The 26433-nt window shown below is 45.8% G+C and overlaps 1 protein-coding gene, 1 long non-coding RNA gene and 2 pseudogenes across 3 annotated transcripts; 1 reads left to right on the top strand and 3 right to left on the bottom strand.

Annotated features, from left to right (window-relative positions):
- Positions 1 to 4988: 4988 nt before the first annotated feature.
- LOC147867245 (peroxidase A2 pseudogene) lies at positions 4989 to 5957 on the bottom strand (annotated as a pseudogene).
- Positions 5958 to 6359: 402 nt separating this feature from the next.
- Positions 6360 to 7151, top strand: LOC147867244 (uncharacterized). Its single transcript, XM_087339674.1, has one exon. The coding sequence runs from the start codon at positions 6360 to 6362 to the stop codon at positions 7149 to 7151; it is 792 nt and encodes a 263-aa protein (XP_087195800.1).
- Positions 7152 to 7241: 90 nt separating this feature from the next.
- LOC147867243 (uncharacterized) lies at positions 7242 to 8717 on the bottom strand. 2 transcript variants are annotated; one of them, XR_015529332.1, is made up of 5 exons: positions 8602 to 8717; positions 8205 to 8515; positions 7794 to 8025; positions 7568 to 7690; positions 7242 to 7443 (listed from the first exon to the last, which is right to left on the bottom strand). It is a non-coding gene; the product is annotated as an uncharacterized LOC147867243 (long non-coding RNA). The 2 variants fall into 2 exon arrangements; XR_015529331.1 differs by having other exon boundaries at positions 7568 to 7687.
- A 3077-nt stretch (positions 8718 to 11794) lies between these two features.
- Positions 11795 to 12820, bottom strand: LOC147867242 (peroxidase A2 pseudogene; annotated as a pseudogene).
- Positions 12821 to 26433: the final 13613 nt, after the last annotated feature.

Here is a 26433-nt window from a genome sequence, read left to right as displayed (position 1 = left end):
TTCGAATCTTGTTTATTGTTGTCCTAGTGTTGTCGGTGTCTCCGAAACTAGCTTGAAACTCTTTAACAAATGCCTCGAAATCCTCCAACAATGGTGATTTCTTCTCGAGAAGTGGTGCGAACCAAGCTAACGTCGTACCGCATAGCAAAGTTCCCACTAATCCCACATGAGTAGCATCAGTTGGATACCGATTGGGATGTAGCTGAATAACTAGACGAACTTGATTCAAAAAGCCTCGAAATAAAGACCTCGTACCATCAAACTTGGCAGGGAGGCTGATCTTTGGCTCTCTAGGGGAGTTCTAAGCCCCCGACGCTTGCTCACATAATGACAATATAGTCACCTCGAGTTGATGAACCCGCTGTGATAACTCTTCATATTGTTGAGCTTCTTCGGCACTCACGTGTTGTAGATCTCCAACTAGCCTTTGATTCTCATGCTCTAATGCCACAAATTTATTCGTGAGCATGTCGAGCTCAGAAAGAACACGCATGTATTCTTGTTTGCTCACGGACTCCATAGCTTACGAGAGGAGAGGAGAAGGAAGAAGAGAACTTGTTAGAATTTGTGGAAGACAAAGAGATGAAAGGAAAAAATTGGTTCAAACTGTCAAGACTGAGAGAGAGAAAGAGAGGAAAAGAGATAGAAAGAGAATTATTATATTGAAGCGTAAAATGGATTACAAAGAGTAGGCTACAAAATGGCGTTGAACCAATTTAGGTTTGGGATGGGTGGTAGATCCTTATTTATAAGTAATAGAGAACACTCTAGAATATTCTAGGTTATCCTAGAATGTAGAGTAATCTAAAAGATCTCTAGAGTATTCTAGAAGGTTCTAGTGGTATAGAACACTCTAGAATATTCTAGGTCATTCTAGAATGTAGAGTAATATAGAATATTCCTATGATATTAAATTTCATATTCTAGAGATTATACATATAAGAATATTAATACAATAATTAAGGATTTGACATGTGTACAACAAGGTCGTGGGTTCAAATCCTTTCGAGTCATAATGTGACTGTCATGATCCTTTTGATGCATGATGTGAGTGTTATCATGACACCTTCCATCCTTCGAGGGCCGTAATTGTCTCTTATTTGACCAGATGTCTTTCCCAGTCAACTTATGTGCACGCACTGGCATATGTTTATCTATTATAGAAAACCTATCGGACGACTTAGCAACTATAGTAAAAGAAACTATATTGCCACAATTCATGTCAGCATGTGTATGGTCAACCGTGACAACTTCATTTTTTTAAGCTCTTCCAAAGGTACGGATCTATCAACTTGTTGTACTTGCTCTAAAAACAATTGTTTATCGTTACTAAATTTATTGTTAACCTTAGAAACAAATTCTACATTTTATACCTTCGAGAATGTGTCATGCGAATCATTTCCACCCGATGCTCCTTTGTGAAAACTGGGAGGGAGAAACCGTCATGCACTTGACTAATCACCACCACCTTTTCCACTTCCAGCCCTCATTCTTAACATTTGGTCGAGTAGTTGAATGTACTTCTTCATTCGGACATCGGTTCTGACAATCTCGACCTTCCACACCCGCCTCCTTAATTGTTAGTAACCTTGTGACTAGCTCCTCGCTTGCAAATTCCACATGGTAACATCTTCGAGACATGAATTGAATATCGAGGATGTTATCGGCTTCCTCCGAGAAAGCCGCGTACAGAGTATGCCGAAGTTCCGATCGATTTAATCACAAACCATGTACCTGCACTACCAAGGAGCAAGCCTCCAACCTTTGTACCTCGCCCAAAACTGTGGCCCTATCCGCCTCTGATAACACTAGGTTGACTGTCTCATCACTCAGATGAGGCGAAAGTTGGGGGGGTGCACTGGACTCCCCTGCTCGCGTATGCAGTCCAGCCGTTGATGAAGTAATCGGTTGGTCCGCAGTCGACCTCCTGCCCGTGCTTGGATCACTTGTTGCTGTGGTCGCACTGTTCGCGCCATACGCGACCTGTTCCTTTCCTATTTGTTGCATTTCTCCTTCGATCTCATGAAAAACTCAAAAGAGACTCCTTCTTTCTATACAACCACCACTTACTAAAGAGAGATGGAGACTTAACTACACTAAATATGTGGTGTTCACGCACTTGAATATGCTAAGGTGTGTTCCCACACTAGGGAAGTTGAGTTTGATTCTCAACATATTTCAAATAGCATTTGCTATAGGGCATTGAATGAATCGATGCATATTTTGTCTTCCAATTGAACAATATAAAAGAAACATGGGCTAGATACATGTCGACTCTCTCCTCTTAAAGGTAAACGAAAGGACAGGCTTAACACTCTCGAAAACAACACCTTCATACATAAATTGAAGAGGTTGTAACATCTTTCATGTAACAATCTCTCAGTCCAACAATGCAATTGTGAACAATATATAGAATCATGGGTTCCAGAATACATTCCCCACTTTGAGTCTACATATGAAATGACCATTATTGAGGCTTCCAATGCATCATAACTTGTTTCTTCAACTTAGTGCAAATATACTCAATTAAATGAAAACTTATGAAATCAACTAGCATTGGATACCCTTAATGTTGGAAAATCGTATCTTTATTAATCATTCATCCATATCATCCCAAACTTTCTAAATTGGCCTCAATACAAGACATCAAACAAGACTTTCTCCAATTTATATGCAACCCCAAGGCCAATACAAATTGATCCCAAACTTGCATGCTCTTCTCAAGGTTTTCTATCGAGGCATGGAAAAATATGAACGAATCATTGTGAATGTTAGCATCATTATTTGTTCTCTAGACAAACCAAGCTGTTACATCACAATATTACCATCAATGGTAAGATTGGAAAGCATTAAAAAAAGGATGTATAGCAATGAAGAATCAGCTAAGGACTACGTGGATGTATCCTCCATCAATGAAATTGATTTCCATTAATGGAATGGCACAAAAGATGGTACTTCCAAGAACCATTGAATCGCATACACCTTCCAACTGATTGGTGTGAAGTACCTGTCATACGTGATACAATCCAAGAAGACATTGATGTTGGAATTGGCACTGAACTCGGGCAAATATTAAAGAAAAGGAGAATAAAGAAAAACTCTGTTCAAGTCCTAGATCAACTAGCCACGCCAATGTGAAAGGCGTCAAACCTCATTGTAGAACGTTATACAAGTCACTTATGCCTACTTTTGTAGCTCTTCTTCTTCTTCTTCTTCTTCTTCTTCTTTTTATATCTTTATGTAGCTTAATCTTGGCCTCTCTCCCTCTCATTTCTTAATCTTTTACTTAAGAGAGTTGAGTGAAAAAGGCTAAGTGCTATTTAGCTATACCTTAAACACTCCTTACAAGCTCTTGTATTAATCGAGACATAGTTGAAATTAGTGTACATATTGTGCACCTTTGTCTTTATGTGTGTATGTTTTCTCTTTAAGTTAGTCTTAATGCTTCCTTAGCCACTTAATGAGGGTTAATGCGACGAAGTGTGAGTAAGAGAATTCACAAAGTTAGGGTTGTAGAACTAATGGCTCATGAATGATTAACCACTACTCTTGCCCAATTCGTTACTAATAGGGTATATAGTTTTTTGAATCCCTTGGCTTATTACATCAACATGGAGGTAGAACTCCATTGATCAATAGACATGCTCTCGGTAGTGTGACCTTGAGACGACACATCTATTTTGGCATCACTATCAATGTTTTTTTCTCTATTTTGTTGGGTAATGAGGCCAAGACACGATTGAATTAATGGTTGTGTCATTTTAATTTTAAGTTTTTTTTTATTAATATTTCTTTTCTCCTTTTTGTTGGGTAATAATTTTTCTAAGTTTTTCTTTACTCAATAAATAATAGGGCTTTAGCCTAGATCACTATCTATTGTTGATGTGCGGCACAGTTAATGACAACATTGGCCACGTGTTCTATTGCGCTAGTAAAGACGTCGGTAAATGTGTCGCACAACGGCATGACAAAGAAAATTGCTAAAACTTTTAAATTGTAATTTACCTTTTGCATGTATCTATATATTTGTTTGATGGATTTGCAGTTGCATCTATCATTACATGTATGCCTATGAAAGTTGTCGATTTTGACCTCTATGGACACTAAAAATATCTCTATAACGAAATTATACCATAGTTCCTTATTAATATCCTTCTTCTCCCCTTTGAAGTTCCATCTACAACCTCAGGTTTTTTCATTACCATTCATATGTGCTTCTATGTGCCCTGAAATATGTTATAATGATCTTATGTATCAATTCTTCAACCCATATGTCTGCCTTGTAATCTTCATTACAACTCTAAATACTTGTGATATCTCAAAGGAAACATTACAACTCTAAATACTAGTGATATCTCAACATTCCTTGAAGCTTTCACATTTCCCCTAAAATACATGCAAGAAAGCTTCGCTTCCTTGCTCTGACTTTTCCCAAGACAACCACTCTCATTTGCTTTTGTATACTCACATTCATCTTGGTAACCCTTTGTATACTCTGATTGTGAATAGTTTGATTGTCTCCCTTCTATTTGGGCTCTTGGATGCAAAGCAAAATGGATATTAAGATACAATTAAGGCTCTCCTAAAACAAATTCCCTTAACCATCAGTCCAATTGAATACTAAACCTTTTTGCTATACCTTGATGATGTCACCTTTATCTTGTTCTAAGCTTTTGAAAGTAAATACATGAACGGGGGTAAGAAACAAATAGAAAAAAAGAGCATATTAACTTTCTAGATCTTCTGGACTAGTAGCTCAAGAAGAGATGAAATTTTTATTGATGAATCATTTTCTATCTCCACATCATTGTTCAATGAAGATGGCTTATTTGGCGATTTAAAGCTCTGGCTATTGCCACAACTTGAAATTTCATGCAAATATTACAATAGTGCATTATTAATGTTAGGAGGATGTATTAAAACTTATTCTGAGCTTCATTGTGGTACAAATATCAATTATTTTGAGTGTTAAATACTTTGAAGCTGCATCCAAAGGGGTTATGGGACTTTAAGCATTAACAAGACGACAATTCCTTCGGATTTGGCCTTCGGGAGCGAGGAGAGGGCTAATGTCGCCCATTTTGACCATCGATCTCGCAAAGGCGGCGAAGAAGGCCCTTTGGTTACTGGCAAATACATTGACCAATCAGATGGTCGCAGCGTCGGGCGTTGAAAGCAACACTTGGTCGGACGAGAGAAGTCCGTTGGAGAGCTTGAGGTTCTGGTAGTATTTGTCGTCGAACACATCGGGGGTGGAGAGGTCAAGGTTGGCGAGGACTCGGGACGTGGATGCGGTGTCCGGAGGCCCGCAGAGCGCACGTAGTACCTCCAAGTAGGAAGTAGAGAGGGTGGGGTCAGGTAGTCTGGTTCTGTTGAAGTTGTAGAGGCGCGAAGCAACTAATGCACACTGAGCTCGGCTGATGGTGTGGCCGCCAGATAAGGAAGCGACATCCTGCTCCGAGAGCCTGACGGCTGCAAACTTGGCAATGATGGTGGCCAATGATTCGAATGGTGCGGGGAGCATGGTGTTGGCGGCTGAGATGCTAGCGGGGAGGCTATCACGCCGGCCCAGTTTTACGTCCCACGAGGGGCCCTGAACTTGGACAACAGCGTCTCGTGTGGCTATGGTGAGGATGTCCGCGCATGAGACTGACTCCCGGGCACGCGGTCTCGAGCTGCGATTTGATGGCATCCACTACCTCAAATCCGCGGAGGGAGTTCTGGTTGGGCCCCGCATTCTTCTTGCCTGTGGCCTTTGGGGTGTCGTCCAACAAGACCGAAGCATCGCATCCCTAGCATGACGGATCAAACACCACAAACAACAGTTAAAGAAAACCGGGAGAATTAATGTATCTGTGCATATTCGATGCGATGGTTTATGAAGCAGTCGTGGAAGTGTAGACGGAGCAACGCGGCGGCCATGGTTGCATCACTCTGAACCGTTGATCTGACGCCATCCCGCACAATCTGGAAAACGGACGGACACGATCGATCGCACGTAGAATCTCGGGGAGAGGGTGTGGAAATATTTAATCTAAATATAATATTTATTTATTATTACGAAAAGTTATTTCTATTATTATACTTTAGAGAAAACTCTTCATTTGAAGAGACATAACTTTTTGTTCATCGTCTCTACAAAGAAGCCATTTGGGCTAATGTAACACATACAATTAATATAGAACAATTTTGTGTATGTGTGATCTCTCTCTAAATCTCTATTTGTATAGTTGCCGATTTCTACATGGTATCAGATTTATAGATTTCCGCATCTATCAAATAAGACTAGAGAATCCTAGGAGCATTGATCGATTTGTCATCAAGACGAGCGCTAAGCCGGATAGCCCTCTTCTATAAAAATGGCACAATCCTCATCTCCCGCCAACATTCTCAACACACATAAACTTTCATTAGTAAAGTTATCAAAGCAAAATTATCGCATTTGGAGTGCTCGACTCGAATTATTATTTCAACACTACAAACTTTGGAATGTAGTGTCAGGATCATCACTAAAACCTGATACCCCCGGACCCGATCAAGTTATTTGGGAAGAGAAAGATCTTGTAGCAAAAATGGAATTATTAGCACATATATCAGATGTTCAAGGAGAAGCGGTCAAAAAGCTACAAACTTCGCATCAAATTTGGGAGAAATTAAAGACACAATATGAACCACAAACGGATGCAGCACAAGTGCACACACTACGTGCATATGTCACATTTACAATGAAAGAAGAAGATGATGTAGATAATTTTCTAACCACTTGGGAAAAGAAACTGGATGATACAATTACATCTGGCTTGGACATTTCCGACAAACTACAAAGATGTTTATTACTAGGTGCTTTACCCTCTTCATGGTCATCTTTTGTGACTACACAAAATTTAAATAAAAAAGCTACCGTGGAAGATCTCATGGGAGACATAAGGCAAGAAGACTCGATGAGAAAGACAAGAGAAGAAAACACATCAACACAAGCAATCGCTATGGCAGCCTATCGACCTCATTTCAAATCACAACCAAGATACAAGAGTTTCAAGAGTCAATGGACTAATGCACCGATGACGAAAGGAGGAATGAAGTTCACTAGGTCTTATTGCAACATTTGCAAAAGGCCAGGCCACACACCACAAGAATGTAAGGCAAAATAAAAGATTCGGAGATTTCCCAAGCAATATTCGCCGACCACAAGCGCACATTGTCGAGGAATTTGAGGAAGAGAGAAATGAAGAAGAAGAAGAAGAAGAAGAAGAGGTCTATGCCGCCTCGATGGAAGAAAAGAATGAATATGAAGAAGAAGGTTACAGTGACTTGATGCAAGCTTTCGTAGCTGAAGCACTTGTCGCAGACATACCAACAAAGAAGGACGACAAATGGTATCTCGACACCGGAGCAACAAATCATCTTACACATCGATCGGATTGGCTTCAAAGGTACACACCCCTACAAAATCCAATAACTGTTAGATTTGGAAATAATGGAGTAAAACAAGCATTAGGCAAAGGCCAACTTACATTTCATCTCACCGGAGGAGGAAACTTCATGATCAATGATGTGTACCACGTACCTGGTATCACCAAGAACCTTCTCTCGATAAGTCAAGCAACTTCGAATGGAACCATCATCGAGTTCCATCATAACCAAGCCGTGATTCGTCACCTTCTACCAAATGGTCTCACAATACGAACTTCTTGCAAAAGACAAGGAGGGTTATATCCCATTAGTGTACATCCAACAACCCAATCAACAATCGAAGTTCACACAACCGAAATCGAAAGACAACAAGAACTCACTCTACTTTGGCATTACCGACTTGGACATCCACACCTTGCTGCTATGCGAACACTCCAAACTCACAAGCTCGCTCAAGGAGTCCCAAAGGATATGTTTTGCAAAATCGACTTATGTGAGGCATGCTTGTTCGGCAAAATGGCATCATCAAAGTTTCCTACAAGTAACTCACGAAGAAGTCGACCTCTTGAACTCGTCCATAGTGACATATGCGGTCCATTCCCAACTCAATCACTTTTAAAATCAAAATATTTCATTAGTTTCATCGATGATTATACAAGGTTTACAATACTAACATTTCTCAAAAGCAAAGACCAAGCGTTCATTGCTTTTACAAATTACAAATCACTAACAGAAAAGCAACTAAATCTACAATTGAAATGTCTACAATCTGATGGGGGAGGAGAATATACATCTAACAAGTTTACAAAATTTTGTAAAGACCATGGAATTTTACAACGAATTTCTGTTCCTTCAACACCACAACAAAATGGTCTAGCCGAACGCAAGAATCGAACACTCCTTAATTCGGCCCGGAGCATGTTGAATCTAGCGTCACTTTCACCCTCATTTTGGGAAGAAGCCGTCGCAACATCATGCTATCTCCAAAATCGCAACTATCATCGAACACTTGGGTTAATCACACCATACGAGTTATGGTTTGGAGTAAAACCAAATATGCAAGATCTCAAAATTTTTGGTTGCCTTGCATACGCCTTCGTCCCTACTGAAAAACGATCCAAGTTAGAACAACGAGCAAGAAAAGCGATCTTTGTTGGGTACGGAGATGCAAACGGCTACAAGGCTTACCGTTTATTCGATCCAAGCAAGAACACGTTCTTTTATAGTCGTACCGTCAAATTTGATGAGTCACCATTTCTTGAATCCACGACACCAACGCATAACCCTAAAATTAATACTCGTGAAGGAGCCAAACAGTCAAAAGATGATGCCGCCACTGTTCGCCGCCCTGCAAACACCGCCGTCGCCGCCACCACCACCGCCGCCACGTTTTGTTGCCCAAACAGCAGTGTTGCTGATGATAATTGCTGCCCTCCAAACAGTGCCGCCGCCACCGATGCCATCGACATCTCCCGCCAAAAGGACATGGCGGTTGCAGACTATCGCCGCCTCCCAAACAGCACCGCCACCGTCGCCTCCCTCCGCCAAGAAAACATCTCTGGTTCTGACGACCGCCGCCTCCCAACCAACACTACCGCCGCCGCCTCCCGCCAACAAAACATCTTTATTGCTGCCAACCGCCGCCTCCAAAACAGCACCGCCGTCGATGCCGCCCTTTGCCACCAACACAACAGTGATGATGATAATTGCCGCCCTTCAAAGAGAATACCCACTGGCCATCGAGCGAAGAATGTTGATGCCGCTACTATCGCCGCCAACAATCGATCAAGAAAAGCCGCCAATATCAACGTTGCCTCTCACTTTGATGAAGTCCTCGATGCTGTCGATCGTTATGTGGTAATCCCTCGCACTCTTATTCACGTTGATCAGCCACTACCTCCACCGCTTGCACCTCCTCCAATCTCTCCTTCACATCGACCCCTTGCATCTCCTCCCATCTCCTCTCCTCCAAGAACTCCTCCCGTTCGACTCAGTCTACATAAAAAGCCAATATTTAAATTTAAAGTTAATAAAAATAAAAGTAAAATAAAAAATGCATCTTTAAATGTAACCAACCAATATAAAAGAAATACCCAACCTAAACAAACTAACTATATTAACCCACATCTTGATAGTGTTTTCACACCATCTAACTCTACACATTATGATGACCTCACAAACACATCCTCTACATCAACCTTATCTTCACCACGCTTACATACATCTACCACTTTACCAATCTCTTTATCTAATTTCTCGAATTCTATTCAAAATACTCTTGAAAGCCCTCAAACCTCTCAAATCATTCCGCCATTTCATCTTCACTCACCCGACATCACTAGTGATGTTTCAATTAACTCACAATCACAATCCTCGCAAGACTATCCAAACTCATATGATAACGACTCACCACCTCGTCGTACGCGCTCCTTGTCCGATATCTATAAGGAACTTGACCAATTCGAGGCACACTTTGTGGACCTCGATATGAACGCTCTCATAGTTGAAGAAGAACCAGATACCGCAAATGAATTAATTATTACCGTTCGCGAAGCGTTGTCTGGTACCGATGGCCCTAAATGGAGAGCAGCCATGGAAGAAGAGATGACAGCCTTATTAAAGAACAAAACTTGGAGCCTTGTCGATCCACCACCTGATCGACAAATTGTTAGTTGTAAGTGGGTTCTTCGGAAGAAGACCGATGCTACTGGAAATATTATACGTTTCAAAGCTCGTCTCGTAGCTCGTGGTTTTTCGCAAATACCTGGAATCGACTTCAAAGATACATTTAGCCCTACATTGCGAAGTATCACATTTCGCATATTCGTCTCTCTCGCCGTCGAACTTGATTTGGAACTTCATCACTTAGATGTTCAAACCGCTTTCCTTCATGGAGAACTTGAAGAAGAGATCTATATGCAACAACCACCACATTTTGAAGATTCAACTCAACCAAATGCTGTATGTCGCCTACATCGATCCTTATACGGTCTACGACAATCTCCACGAGTTTGGTATCATCGACTTCATAATTTTCTAACTAAGAATGGATATAAACGACTAAAGAATGAACCAAATGTATATATTAAAAGAGCTAAGAATAATTTCATCATAATCGGTGTTTATGTCGATGACTTACCTCTACTTGCCAACTCACTCGCGTATCTACAACTTGCGAAGAAGGAACTTCAACAAGCTTTTCCAATAACTGACCTTGGTCCAATGAAGTATTTCCTTGGAATGAACCTACAAAGAGATCGTGCCAAAGGAACCATTTCTCTTTCCCAAACTCAATACATTGAAAGTGTATTAAAACGTTTTGACATGCTACATTGCAAGCCTATCTCGACACCCATGTCAACTCCATGCAAATTATCAATCGAAGATGCTCCTCGAACTATCAAAGAGCGAGATGAGATGCTCAATGTTCCTTACAAGCAAATTCTTGGATGTATACGCTACCTTGTTAGTTGTACACGTCCCGATTTATGTTTCACCGCTGGAATTCTTTCGAGATTTATGCAGGATCCTGGACCGAAACATTGGCAAGCATTAAAACGACTACTACGTTATCTAAAACGAACGAAAGATATGGTGTTAACTTACTCCAGATCGCAATCCGAGTCCATCAACATGAACCTTGAAGGATGAACCAATCCATCACAATTATCTGGATGGACGGACTCGGATTGGGGGGGGGATGTTGATGGTCGTAAGTCAACAAGTGGCTTCGTATATTGTCTCGCCGGAGCCGCTATAGCATGGAGGTCTAAGAAGCAAACAACGGTTGCATTATCTTCAACGGAAGCCGAATATGTAGCTACCGCACTCGCTGCTAAAGAAGGAATATGGATTCATTCCATACTTGAAGAACTTAACTTGTTTAAAACCTCAAAGCTAATCCTTCATTGTGATAATCAATCATGTATCAAGTTAGCTTGTAATCCAAAAATGAGTGATAATATTCGACATGTCTCTTTCAAGCATCACTTTCTACGAGACTTAATCGAAGAGAAGAAGCTAGATTTGAAGTATGCGTCCACAACACTAATGTGGGCCGATTTTCTAACAAAGCCAGTACCTCAAACAAAGCATATCGCTTGTTGCCGAAAGATTGGTCTAACAATGCCAAACTATTCGTCGAACGACAATACTTTTGAATAAAATAATATTTAGCTTAAGGGGGGGTGTGGAAATATTTAATCTAAATATAATATTTATTTATTATTACGAAAAGTTATTTCTATTATTATACTTTAGAGAAAACTCTTCATTTGAAGAGACATAACTTTTTGTTCATCGTCTCTACAAAGAAGCCATTTGGGCTAATGTAACACACACAATTAATATAGAACAATTTTGTGTATGTGTGATCTCTCTCTCAATCTCTATTTGTATAGTTGTCGATTTCTACAGAAAGCAACACTTGGTCGGACGAGAGAAGTCCGTTGGAGAGCTTGAGGTTCTGGTAGTATTTGTCGTCGAACACATCGGGGGTGGAGAGGTCAAGGTTGGTGAGGACTCGGGACGTGGATGCGGTGTCCGGAGGCCCGCAGAGCGCACGTAGTACCTCCAAGTAGGAAGTAGAGAGGGTGGGGTCAGGTAGTCTGGTTCTGTTGAAGTTGTAGAGACGCGAAGCAACTAATGCACACTGAGCTCGGCTGATGGTGTGGCCGCCAGATAAGGAAGCGACATCTTGCTCCGAGAGCCCGACGGCTGCAAACTTGGCAATGATGGTGGCCAATGATTCGAATGGTGCGGGGAGCATGGTGTTGGCGGCTGAGATGCTAGCGGGGAGGCTATCACGCCGGCCCAGTTTTACGTCCCACGAGGGGCCCTGAACTTGGACAACAGCGTCTCGTGTGGCTATGGTGAGGATGTCCGCGCATGAGACTGACTCCCGGGCACGCGGTCTCGAGCTGCGATTTGATGGCATCCACTACCTCAAATCCGCGGAGGGAGTTCTGGTTGGGCCCCGCATTCTTCTTGCCTGTGGCCTTTGGGGTGTCGTCCAACAAGACCGAAGCATCGCATCCCTAGCATGACGGATCAAACACCACAAACAACAGTTAAAGAAAACTGGGAGAATTAATGTATCCGTGCATATTCGATGCGATGGTTTATGAAGCAGTCGTGGAAGTGTAGACGGAGCAACGCGGCGGCCATGGTTGCATCACTCCGAACCGCTGATCTGACGCCATCCCGCACAATCTGGAAAACGGACGGACACGATCGATCGCACGTAGAATCTCGGGGAGAGGGCTCGTGGAGGCCCATGGTGGCCTCCAGTGGCAGCCATAGAAGCCACCAAAGAGGAGCTAATAATGATGGCCAGAAGCAGAGTTATATGAATAGAGAGAGTGTTAAACCTCATCATGATCAGATCTATTATCTTCTGTATATTTATATGTGTGTGTGTAGGAAATCAATGGTTTCTGGTCATTATCATATCTGCAGCTACTTGTACTTCCAAAAGTCAAGCCATGAGGTTTAAAGTCAACTTCTCACGAATAGTCAAAGTCAACTTACATACTTGATGATTAGAATGTGGACATTCTCTTGTTCTAACGTATTTAAAGGTAATCGCTAATTATATATTAGGCCTCAATCATAGCTCGAAGCCATTCATTCCATAAGGCTTGCATTTTCGCCACTTTTTAATTCTCTATTCCGACCCGACAATCATGTTCCAATCTTCTCCTCCCCGCTTCTTCTACATACTCTTTTCCATTTAAATGTTGGGACAAGAGTACAAGAGGGAGGGAGATAGGTTGGCAATATCGATGTCATGGGTGTGCGCGTATCCCTTGGCCACCAATCGGGCCTTGTATCGGTTGATCGAGCCTTCAAGGATGTACTTTACCTTGTACACCCATTTGCACCTAATCGGCTTGCAGTGTTGGGGAGGGTCAACCAAGTCCCGTGTCTTGTTGGCAGCTAGTGCCTACATTTCTTCCTCCATTGTTGATTGTCATTTGGCATCTTGTGATGCCTCCACCTAGCTCTCCAACTCGCGGACTTTAGCCACTTTCATCATGTACGCATAATGATGCACATCTATTCATTATATCCGTACCGGATCACCGGGTTCTTTTGGCGAGTTGATCGGCGTAACTTCTCATTTGCCGATTTCAGGGCCATCTTGGCCGCATCGGACCTCAACTCTTGAGGTTCCTTTTCACTCTTGCTGGAGTCAAATTCTCCCTGATTCGATGCTCCTCTTTCTATGTCGTACTCTGGCATCTTCATCTTCCCCTTCTCTTTGCGCGTATACCGCTTCCTCGGTTCCTTATGGGGGCAGGGAGTGCACGACCGAATCTTCACTACTTACCGGCTCTTGATTTTGTTGGTCATTCCGACTCAACTCTTCATTTGGGCCACTCAACCGGAATGAAATCGAACTCTCTTCTAGAGTGCCGATATCTTCTTCTTCTTCTTCTTCCAGAATCATCTCGGCCTCACTGGCCTCATACTCAGTAATCGAAACGGAGTTGTCAGAAGTTGGAAATGGAAGAGAATATGAGGACACTAGCTCATCAAATATGACATCTTGGCTCACTTGCACCTATTTGGTCCGGGGGTTGTAGCACTTGTACCCCTTCTGTTCATGCGAGTAAAAAAGACAACTGGCCAGCATGTACAATGTCTCCGGTCAGATGGAGGTAAAGAACACTTCTCTGATGCCTTCACTCCATACCTCCAAAAAGAATGAATTCGGCGAGAATTCATTTGCCGACATACACTGCAACAGAACAGTGTAGCCAATGGAAGAATCGGCACATCCTCGAGGTAGCAAGGGCCATGTTGAACGAGAACCACATGCCAAAATCATACTAGGCTAAAGCAACAAATATTTGACGTTTACCTCATGGACCGATATATGACATCCGGTGTGCATGAGGTTACACGTCACGATAAGTATTATGGAAAGTAGTCGAACTTATCCCACGTCAGAATATTCCGCTCAATTGCATTCGTACACATTCCCAATGAAAAGCGGCAAAAGCTTGATCCGAAATCAGAAAAGTGTATCCTCATGGGGTACTCACTTGAGCAAAAGGGATACAAATGCTTTAACCTCTCTACTCGAAAAGTTCATTGAGTCAGGACGTGGCCGTTGACAAATCAACATCATGGTACAAACTTGAGCCGACTCCATCTGAATCGTTTACAATCGACCTCAACATAAACTCAGAGGAGGAGGTGTAAAAGAATCGGATATGATTCTGTGCAGTAGAAGAGATGTGTGTGTTGTGTGTGTGTGTGTGTGTGTGTGTGTGTGTGTGTGTGTGTGTGTGTGTGTGTGTGTGTGAAGAGGGGAGAAGAGAAGAGAAGGGAGGCACAAGATAGATAAGAGAAAATGAAGTACTCAAGAAGGTGTATATTAACAAGGAGAATATTTAGTACAAAAATGTAGCATTACAAGGAGCAACAATCGACAATATATGAAGTAGGAGGAGGCTGTTTTATATAAGGTCACCCTCTCTCTTCATTAACTCACTACAACGCCCACTCTCTCTCTAGAACCTTGGGGAATGTGGAGACTCATTAGTCATGGGGAATATGGAGCTCATTAGTTATGTGTCATAGAATATGATTCTATGACACATACTTAATGTGTAGAGAGTAGTGGTGAGTTTTGACTTTTGAGTGCTTATAGATTCTCAAAGGTGTGCTCACACACTAGACTAGGTTGAGCTTGATTCTCAACATGCCCCCTCAACCTCAACTCAGGTCGGTTCCTTTCGGTTGATGTCCCCGTCGGTTGGTATCCAGTTCAGACGGTATCCGATTCTCTCTTGTTTGATGTTCGCTTCGGCTGGTACCCAGTTCGGATGGTATCTAGTTCTCTCTTGTACTCCCCCTCAAGCTTGGCAATTCAGGGATCATCACTCCAAGTTCTGATGTGAATTGTCGAAGCTTGTCGGCTCCTAGGGATTTGGTGAAGATGTCGATTATTTGAAAATTTGTGTTGATGTGTTGAAGATCGACATCTCCAGTCGGAACAGGCTCTCGGATGAAGTGATAGTGCACCTTGATATGCTTTGTGTGCACGTGGAACACTGGTTTCCGAACCAGATAAATACTGGTCATGTTATCGCAGTAAAGGGGAGTCACATCCTTGATGGGAACGCCTAGATCCTTCAAATTTCGTTTCAACCAGACGATTTCACATGCAACCACAATCGCGTCCCTGTATTTAGCCTCTATGCTCGAAAGAGCAACGGTTGGATGCTTCTTGCTACTCCAGGATATTGCTCCGCTGCCGAGGGAGAAAACAAATACGGAGGTTGATCGTCAATCGGCTCTGTAGCCGGGCCAGTTGGCATCTATGTACCCTTCGAGTTGAATTTGCATTGCCATTTTGTAGAGAATGTCACAATCCATTGTGTCGCATACGTATCATAACACTCGCTTAGCACAATCCATGTGATTGTCACATGGTTTTTGCATAAATTGGCTAAGGAGACCAATTGGTAGCTGAGGTTGGGTCGAGTGATTGTGAGATAGATAAGGCTCCCAATCAGTTGCCGATATTGAGTCGGCTTGCAGTTTTCCGTGCCGGAGTCGGCAACTAGCTTTAGGTTCCAATCGAGAGGGATTGCCACAGACTTACACTTAGTTATCCCGAGATTTATTGTCATTGAGAGATCATAATGCCGACTCGAGTTTGAATTACTTCAATACCTAGGAAGTAATGAAGCTCTTTCATGTCCGTCATCTCGAATTTGCCAAAGAGGAGGGACTTGACCTTGTTGATGTCGACTAGATTTTCACCTCCAATGACCAGATCATCCATGTATAGGATGATGACAATCAGACTTCTAGAATCGCTTCTTATGTAGAGCGAGTTATCGGATTTCGACATTCTAAAGCCGATTCGATGAAAATATTGTACTATCTTCGAATGCCAAGCATGTGGTGCTTGCTTAAGGCCGTAGAATGGCTTCTTTGGTCGGTAGACTGCTTTCGGATGGATGTTGGATTCGAAGCCGTGTGGTTGTACCATGTACACCTCATCTTCTAATTCACCTTGAAGAAAGACGTTCTAATGGAGGTGGCACCCTTTCGTCGCTGCAAGTGCAATCACGGTCCGCATAGTCGTCATCTTTGCCACCAGAGCAAAATTCTCTTCATAGTCGACTCCATAGGTTTGTGCGTATCCTTTCGCTACGAGTCCGGCTTTGTAGCGATTGACGGAGCCGTCGGCATTATATTTCGCTTTGTAAATCCATTTGCAGCCGATCGCCTCTTTGTGTGGTGAGTGACGAACGAGATCCCATGTCTCGTTCTTGCATAGTGCCCCCCATCTCCTCATTCATTGCTTCAACCCATCGTGGATCCTTGGCTGGCTCGGAAAAATTTCCCAGTTCCCGAACTATCACCACCTTCATCATAAAGGCATAATGATATGCCATATAGTCGTTGTAGCCGAATCGGCTAACCGAATTCTTCTCTCGAGTGGAGCGATGGAGTTTCTCATTTGCCGATGTGAGTGCTTTATTAACTCTGGGTGACCTCATAAGAGGCACATCAAGCCACCAAACAAGCCACCAAACTCATTGTCGAGTGAGTGAGTCGATTTGTTACCGTCGGATTAATCGTCTTCATAATCCGACATTTTGGCCTTCCCTTTGTCCATCTTTGGATTCGGCTAAGATGTGCTTTGGTTACATGGAGGCTCTTATGGTCCACTCAATCTGGTTGAGATCAGACTCTCCTCGGGTATTGACCTTAGTTGATCATTGTTTTCTGTGTTGTTGAGGTTGTTCATAGATGGTTCCGGAGGAGTTGGCTCAGGTTTGTACCAAGATCTCGATTCGTCGAAGACAGCGTCTCGACTTACACGAACCTTCCGAATAGAGGGGTTGAGGCATTTGTACCCGTTTTTCTCTAGTAAGTATCCTACGAGGATACACTTCTCCGACTTGGGATCTAGCTTTTGTCGCTTTTCGTGGGGAATGTGCACATATGCAAGTGAGCCGAATATCCTTACATGGCATAGATCTGGCTTCTTCCCATATACTTCTTGTGAGGGTACGTTCGTGCACTCCAAATGTTGTGGACTGGTTCATGAGGTAGACGGCAGTATTTGCCACTTCGGCCCAATATGACTTCAGCATGTGCTTCTCGTTTAACATGGCCTGTGCTACTTCGAAAATGTGCCGATCTTTGCATTTGGCCACTCCGTCCTGTTGCGGCGTATGTTGACATGAAAATTCTTGTCGAATTCCTTCTTGTCGAAGATATGTTGTGAATGAATCAAATAAGTATTCCTTGCCTCCATCGGACATGCCGACCTGTGGCTTTCTCGACTTCATTCTTGACATAGCTAATTAGCTATGCAAAAGCTACCAGTGATAACTAGTCATTTTTGCACCATGAATAAAAACATTAGAATGTTTTAATTATATAAATGAGCACCATAAATGTGCAACATAAACGTGCACAATAAATTATATACCAAATTCCTAGGTCCATTATGCAGGATCCATTGCCACATCATGTTGGCCATCACCCCTGGATTGTTGCCACTGTTCAATCCGATGGAGTTCCCTCCTCCATTGCAGCCATTCTACACTCAATTGCCGCCATTGTTCGGTCCTGGATTGTTCCCACTGTTTGATCCGATGAAGTTCACACCTCCATTGCCTCCATTCTACACTCAGTTGTCGTCACTATTCAGTCCTCAATTGTTCCCATTGTTCAATCCGACGGAGTTCACTCCTCCATTGCCGCCATTCTACATTCAGTTACCACCATTGTTCAGTCTTGGATTGTTGCCACTATTCGCTCCGACGGAGTTCACTCTTCCATTGTCACCATTGTACTCTCAGTTGTCGCCATTGTTTAGTCCTAGATTTTAGCCATTGTTCGATCCGATGCAACTCACTCCTCCATTGCCGCCATTTTACACTCCGTTGCCGCTATTGTTCGGTCCTGGATTGTTGCCTCTATTCGATCGGACGGAGTTCACTCCTTCATTGTCACTATTGTACTCTCAGTTGCCGCGACTGTTCGGTCCTGGATTGCAATAATTGTTCACTCCGACTGGTAGCCATTGCATCTACATCTTCGTCTATTGATTATCTTGTGTATTGTTGTGTATAATCTTCTATATAATCTTTGTCTGTCAAAAACCGGTTTGCATGTGGTTCAGTAACTAGCTACGTGTCTATTTTTTGTTTCAATTTACTAATGAATATGTCAAGCCAAATGGAAGGGGAAGGAGGGTGTTTACCAACAACCCTCATGGATCATCAAGATAGGGATGACGCTATCAGTACACAACAAGCGATACGAAAGTATTGGGCAGAAAAAAAAAGGAAACATCATCAAATGTTGAAGGATAAGAAAGACACATTCACTAAAGGTAAGGATAGTATTGGTTGCGATGTAGGTCTGAATACCAATGAGAATGGAAGTAATGATACTATTATCATAGAGAGAAAGGTTGTAAACTATTTCAATGTGCAGACCAAGCACATCAGCTATGAAGACAATAAGGTAGTGCTTTATGGAATATTAAATGATCCGTTGGTAAAGGAGTTAGTTGATTGTGATGGTCTTAATGCAAACATAACATCTGTACTAGTAAATAATCTCCGTAATAGTTTGGTATCCATGAGCAGGTCAGAAGATGATTTTGTCTTAAAAAGGTCTAGTCTAATGATGTTACTTAATAGTGATGTTGACGATCTTAACATCAATGTGCTATCTAAGGTAATTAGTGCTAGTAGAAAAAGTGTCTACAATACAATGAACCGGATTAATTCAAGTGGTGAAGGAATTAGTCTGCTAAAGCTAACAACAAGATGTAAGGCAGTGACACCCATAACATCATAAATCAATGATATAATCACCATATTTTAGACTAAGGAGAGTAGGGCTTCACCCAATAAGAAGGATTTATGCAGGAAACGTGTTAGAAGTAGTCAATACGAGGAGCATCCCATTCATCTTCTTGATGTACCTCAGGTATTTACATTTATCTCAACTTTTGTTTTGATTTTTGAGCTTATTGTCACAAGCCTATACACTATTGAGATTACAATCACTAGGTAATCAGCTACATCAAGGATCGGGCATAGCTAATTAGCCACATACATTATTGGCCATAGCTAATTTGGTACATTTGGTAAGGGCGTAGCTAGTTAGCATCATCAGGTCTAGATAGTTATGTCTCCTATGTAACTACATAATCGATTTAGCTAACTGTGTCTCCTACTAGCTACTGGCAATAGCTAGTTATCTACAACCATTGCTAAGTAGCATCAGAATATGACCATAGCTAACTAGCCACTCGTAATAGCTAAATAGCTATTAGCAATAGCTATTGCTAAGATGAGGTAGGCCATAAGGACATGTTCAAGCTTTCCAACAAAATTACGATCTAATGTAGTTTGAACGATGTCGTGAAGAAAACCGGCCATAGGCGGAATCGGAGAGAAAGCGCATAAACCGGCTCTTACACGGATGGACGCGTGACTTGATATTTTGTACACGGATCGGTGGATGTAAATACTAAGCAGCATGCATTTATTAGGGGGATTGTGCGTTTCTCTCTCAGGGGGGGGCAGGGAATAAAGCAAATTGACAGGAGGATGGGGATAAAAAGGAGAAGGGAGAGGGCAGAAAGGGATCGCGCGCAAGGGAGGACGAAGTGTTGCTGCAAATCTGAGTGTCGAGCTCTCTCTTCTTCTCCGGTCGTCGGTCTCTGTGGGTCGGGAGTCCACCTCCTCTGCTTCGAGGACAGCCCGTGCGTTTCCAACAGAGGCTCCCCCCCCCCCCCCCCCCTTGTTTTGTTTCTGGTTGTCGAGTGTGTGATTGTCTATGTGTGTGAGTAGGATCCACGTCCCCGCCTTGTCGGTTGTAACTGTCAGAGTCGTATTCTCTTGTCATTGTAATCTCTTATTACTGAAATCAAGTGTTACGTTCCATATTTCGCCTTCTCGCTCCGCATATTTACAAATCTCTCTCTCTCTCTCTCTCTCTCTCTCTCTCTCTCTCTCTCTCTCTCTCTCTCTCTCTCTCTCTCTCTCGGTTCAAGACCCCCGTGGTCCCGCCCTTTTCTCCACGCACGCGCGTAACAACACGACATATTTGGTCAACCCGACGTGAACGGGCGGCAGAGGAGTCCAAAGATGAGGCGATCGGAGCTAGCAGAGGCAATGGCGGTGGCCGTCGACCGGCTGGTGAGCGCTCGTGAAGGGACGGGTACCCTCGACAGAGCCATTGAATCAATCGTCGGCTCTATAGGCCGCTTTGGAGGGAAAGACGCCACAAATTATTTGGAGGCTTACCGGGCCGAAATGATCATGAGGGATATGCCGGTGGACAGGCGGTTGTCTGGATTCCCTCGGATGGTGACGCCGGGCATCCACGCGGAAGTGCTCGAGGTGTTGGCCGGATGCTAGACTTGGGAGGAGTTCGAGCTGCAGCTCCTCGAGAAGTACGGGTTTGACGACTTGCTTCGGCTGTCGAGGCGGGACTTCATGGCATGGGTGGAAAGCCCCGGAAAGGGGAGGAACACGTCGGTGCTCCGCTAGGAGTTCGAAAAACGGTTCGTGCGGCTGTCGACGTTGGACCGGACGGTGCTCGAAACAAGTCGAGTACTACTATTTGTCAAGTCGGTGGACGCGATCGACAAGGAAAAGGTGGGTCCCCTATTGGAAACGGACGAAGGGCTCACGGCAGACTGGGTCGTGGTAAAACGAGTCTGCAGCTGTTTCGACAAACGACGCGATTGGAACGACGGAAGCTCGTCGGGGTCGGGGCCAGTCCCGGGGAGGAGGCTCGAGGAGCAGGTATCAGTGCCGGCCGGTAGGACGGAAGAAACCCGAATCTGGCTAGACTCGGGGTCGGCATCGAATGACGTGGCCAGAGGCCCATCTGGAGGAGCGGCTCTGGAGGAGCGGCTCTGGAGGAGCTGGCACAAATGGTGCGTGACCTGCAGATCGCACAGGCCCGGAGAGACAGCGGCGAACAACCTCGCGACCGGAGGCCGCCGGTTGGGTAGCGGTGCATGTGGTGTGACGCGATCGGTCACATTCGGAAGGAGTGCGCGGATTTCGCCGACGCGCTCAGGACCAACGTGGTGTACCTCTGGAACGGGCAGGTGCACGCAACCGAGACCCGGAGAGCCCTGGAACTGAATACGGGGTGCAGCGGAATGAAGAGGTTGATGGAAGAGGCCGCAGCACAGCACGTTGAAGCCGTCAACTACTCGGTGTCGGCGGGAATTCGGGTCAGGGGTGATGAGACCCGAAAGGCGAAGCACTCCGGATTCTGGCCGCTAGTGCTAGAAGGCCTCTCCGGAGTATGGCTAAAGAAGGAACAGGCGGACTGCGCGGAACAGCGGGTCCAGGAGGTCACCGGTTTGGACGATCCGGTCGAAGAGAAAATGGGCTTCGTGGAAGCCGCTTGCCAGAACTATGAGGTTTTGGTGGAGGACAAACGGGCAGGAAAGGTCGGAGGGGCCGGCCCCCTGCAGAGGTATGAGACCCGGTTCGGACCGAAACCGACCGGTGCCGGCAACCCAGGCACGCCGGACGGAAAGAAGCAAGCGGGGTTTTGGTTGAGCATCGAGATCGAAAGGACCACAGACCTGCGAAAGGTCCTAGAGGAACGTATTCTCGATAGCAAAGTGGAGTTGTCATTGCGGGAGGTGTTGGGAATCGCCAAGAGGGAGTTCCACGACTCTATCGTAGACTTGGTGAAGCGGAAGAGGCTCTCAACGGAGCCGGAACTGGAGAAACCGGTGGAGGTGCAGACCACGCACCTGGAAGACGAAGCCCTAGAAGACGAGCTGGCAGGAAGCCACTACACGAAGCCGCATTAGGCCAGGGCAACGACGGAAACCCCTGTACGGATCGGCAACGTTCTGGAACCGGTGGTGGCATTGGTAGACCATGGATCTGAAATCAACCTGATGTCCGTCGATTTCTACAAGAAGGGTAAATGGCCAATCAACACCAAGCATGGCTGGAAGATACGGGCAGCGACACGCGCCACGGAAGAACTACATGGGGCCTGTCCGAACGTACGGGTGAAAATCGGCGATGTCGAGATCGACCAGCACTTCTTCGTGCAGGAGACGTCCTCACATCCGGTTATACTAGGAGAGCCATATATCACGGCGGCACGGATGGAGACCAAGGTGCTGGACAACGGTTCAGTGTATGCAAGAGTCAAGAGCCAGGACGGGCGTCACTCGGTCCAGTTCCTGATGGTGCGACCAAACCATGAGCGTAACCGCGAGGCCCTCGGCGGCCAAACCCGAGGGGATTTTTAGAGAGGGCTATCAAGGCGTGGGGCCGCGATAGTCCGGACACCCAGGAAAAACCCCACAAATGTACAGTACGGAAGAAGACCTGTACCATAGGTAGGAAATTTTGGTTCTCGGACAACGGAGGTTGTACTATGACCGGCGTCAGCGGCCGGGAAAGGAAGCGAGCGGAGGAGCGGCTCAGGGGTTGCGGAGTCCTCTTCCCCGACGAAGACATCAGCGACGCCGTGGAGGTGGTCTCTTTTGATGACACCTTGGGCGAACTGCTAAAGGTGATCGGTGAAGACCTTAGAGAAGACCGGACCGTTCCGGTAGGGTCGATGGGAATGTACGAAGTCATCGCGGACTTCGGGGAAAGGATCAGGTCGGATCAAATGGCCTGCGTGGATACAAAGTACAAGACTGTGGACCGGAAGGTGAGGCCAGTCGCGGCACCCTTGCCGGAGGGCAACGAGAAGCGGATAAAAGGGGTTGCGTTGGACCCAAGTTTACGGAATCCGGCCGGCATAGGGCACCTGTTCACCGACATAACGCTACAGGAGCTCAAGATCGGTGGGGGTGGCTTTCTACTGCCGGCGAAGGAGGACCAATTTCGGAGAATGCTCGGGAGGCACGGGAGGGCTTTTGCATTCTCACCGGAGGAGATCGGGTGCGTAGACCCGACAATTGTCGAACCGATGGTGATCTTCACGGTACCGCATGTACCGTGGAACCTCAAGCCGATTCTAGTGCCGAGAGCGCACATCCCGAAGTTGATGGAGCCCTTGAAGCAAAAGGTGGAGATGGGCATCGTCGAACCGTCGAGTGCCCCGTATTCGAATCAGTGGTTTACGGTGCCGAAAAAGAACGGCACGTTGCGCTTCATTCAGGACCTGCAACCGGTCAACAAGGTGACCATCCGTAATGCAGGAGTCGGACTGACCATAGACGAGTTCGCGGAGGCCTTCGCTGGAAGGTCGATCTATTTTGTCGGTGATCTGTACTCGGGGTACAATCAGTTCCAACTAGCCGTGGAGAGCAGAGACATTACGATGATGAGGACTCCTCTCGGCCTAGTGCGGATGTGTACCCTGCCACAAGGAGGAACGAACTCGGTGGCTCACATGGTGAACGCGATTAACAAGGTGCTCAGGGATTGTATCCCGGACATCACCATGCCATTCTTAGACGACATCCCGATCAGGGGATGCCCGGTGGAGAAAAAGGACGAAGCAATCGGGCCGGACGGATGTCTGAATTTCGTGGCGTCCCACATCGATGACTGTGAGAAGGTGCTACAGAGACTAGAAGACGCGAGGCTCACCTTCTCCGGGGAAAAGTCGGCCTTCGGGCAATCAGAGATCATGGTCGTCGGGCACCTGTGCGGACCATACGGTCGGAAACCGTCTCCGGCCAAGGTAGAAGCCATCTCCGCGATGAAGCATGACTGCAATTCGGTCACGGAGGTCTGCAGATTCTTGGGAGCATGCGCATTCTACCACATCTGGATCCCGCACTACGCACATGTCGCGGAACCCCTCTATGGACTATTGAAAAAGGGGCGTAGCTTTGAGTGGAGAACGGAGCACACGGAGTCTGTACGGACACTAAAGGAGGTGGTTACGGTAGCGCCGGCTCTCCCTAAAGCGGTTTACGGCAAGGATGTTCCCATCTGCGTGATGGTGGACACCATCCCGATCGGGATTGGATTGGTAATCAGTCAGGAGGACGAGGACGGCGTACGATTCCCGATCCGGTTCGGGGCGAAAGTATTGAGTGAGCGGCAGCGAGGATACGCCCAAGTTAAGCGCGAACTTTCGGGTGTCGTTTCGGCAGTCAAGGCCGACAAGGATTATCTGATCGGGACGGAGGTGATCATCGAGACGGACTGCCTGCCGATACTCAGCATGGTTTCCAGATGCGCGACGCCGGACCTAGCAATGCTCCGGTGGATAGCGTACATTAAGTCCCTGAACCTGGAGATACGGCACATCTCCGGAAAGGACAACGCCATGGCCGACATGCTTTCGAGGGCAAGGTTCAACGACGAAGACGGCATGGTTTCGGATGACGAAGAAGTCGGCGAGGACTTCTTCGGGTCGGCTAACGTAACAACGAGGGAAGGGAACACTCCGGTGCTTAACGAATTTGATGAAAGCAAGTACGACGGGGAGTGGCTCCAAATCGAGAGGTTCCTACGGACAATGGCGCCAGACGCAACATGGGTGAGAGAGGAGGCAAGCCGGATACGGAAGAAGGCGTACCGATTCTTCCTGCGGGACGAGTGCATATGGAGGCACCCTAAGAAGAGAAGCGGCATCCCACTCCGAGTAGTGGCAGAGAAAGAAGAACAGGGGGGACTGCTGGCGGCATTTCATGAGAGCCCCTGGGCCGGACACCGCGGAACGTGGGCCACGTTCGAGAAGCTGAAGGGAAAGTACTGGTGGCCGGGGCTGTACCAGGACGTGCATCGGTTCGTAACGACTTGCGAAAGTTGTCAGATGCACTCCGAAGTCCGACACCGGGACAAGCTACACCCGACCTACCCGCCTACGGTCCATTTCAAGTGGATGGTAGACTTGGTGACGATGCCGATGGGGGTAGGACAAATGCGATACCTGGTGCTTGCACGGGAAGACTTAACGAACCAGGTGAAGGTCGTGCACTGCAAAGCAAGACAACCGCGGCGGTATGCCGGTTCCTTATCGAAAAAGTAGTTTGTCGGTATGGGTGCATCAGGAGGATCGTGGCGGACCGGGGAGAGCTGGATGCGCGGGAAGCTGAGGAGTTGTTCGGCCGGCTAGGCGTCAAATTCTCCCTCACTACAGCATACAATCCGAAGGCAAACGGAAAGGTAGAACGGGGGCACGGGCCTATCGTAAAGGCGTTGGTGCGTGCATGCGGAGGACAGGTCGGGAATTGGCCACGACTCCTTCCTTACACACTATGGGCGGACCGAACTACCCACAGTTGGGTGACAGGGTTTATGCCGGCAGAGCTGATGTACGGACAAAAGCCGATCATGCCGGTGGAACGGACAGTTTCTTTGTGGGCGGCTGTAGATTGGAAGGACGAAATGAGTCGGGAGGAGTTGCTGGCGGCGCGGATTCGGCAACTTGAGCGGAGGCCGGAGGACGTGATACAAGCGAAGGAAAAGCTGCGAGCGGCAAGGGAGCAGAACAAGATCTGGTTCAACCGGATGCACCGGTTGCGACCAAAGAAGATCGAGGAAGGCGACTGGATCTTGGTATATGACAGCAGCCTCAACAATCAGCACAAGGCGGTGCGAAAGTTCGCTAGAAGATGGTTCGGGCCCTACACGGTGACGAGCGCGAACGACAACGGCACATACCACCTCGCGGAACTCGACGGGACACGGTTAGCAGTGCCGGTGGCCGGAAAGCGGATCAAAGCATTCAAAAAGCGGTTCGAAGACGAGCCGAAGCCTGTGAGCAGGAGCGACAACGACGATCAGTTCGGGTCCGGCGGAGAATCGGAGAGCAACGAGTGAGGCCGGGTTTCTTCGATATATACCCGTCTCTGGCGCATACCGGTGGATGCGCGGTTTGGTGGGGGTGGATGTCGTGAAGAAAACCAGCCATAGGCGGAATCAGAGAGAAAGCGCATAAACTAGCTCTTACACGGATGGACGCGTGACTTGATATTTTGTACACGGATCGGTGGATGTAAATACTAAGCAGCACGCATTTATTAGGGGGATTGTGTGTATCTCTCTCAGGGGGGGGGCAGGG

Source organism: Azolla caroliniana, unplaced genomic scaffold, assembly GCF_043228905.1.
Source record: "Azolla caroliniana isolate FFs.n. ecotype wild unplaced genomic scaffold, voAzoCaro1.0.p SCAF_2, whole genome shotgun sequence".
NCBI lineage: Eukaryota > Viridiplantae > Streptophyta > Polypodiopsida > Salviniales > Salviniaceae > Azolla > Azolla caroliniana.
The sequence above is the reverse complement of the archived record's forward strand: the minus strand, read 5'-3'. Positions and strand labels throughout refer to the sequence as shown.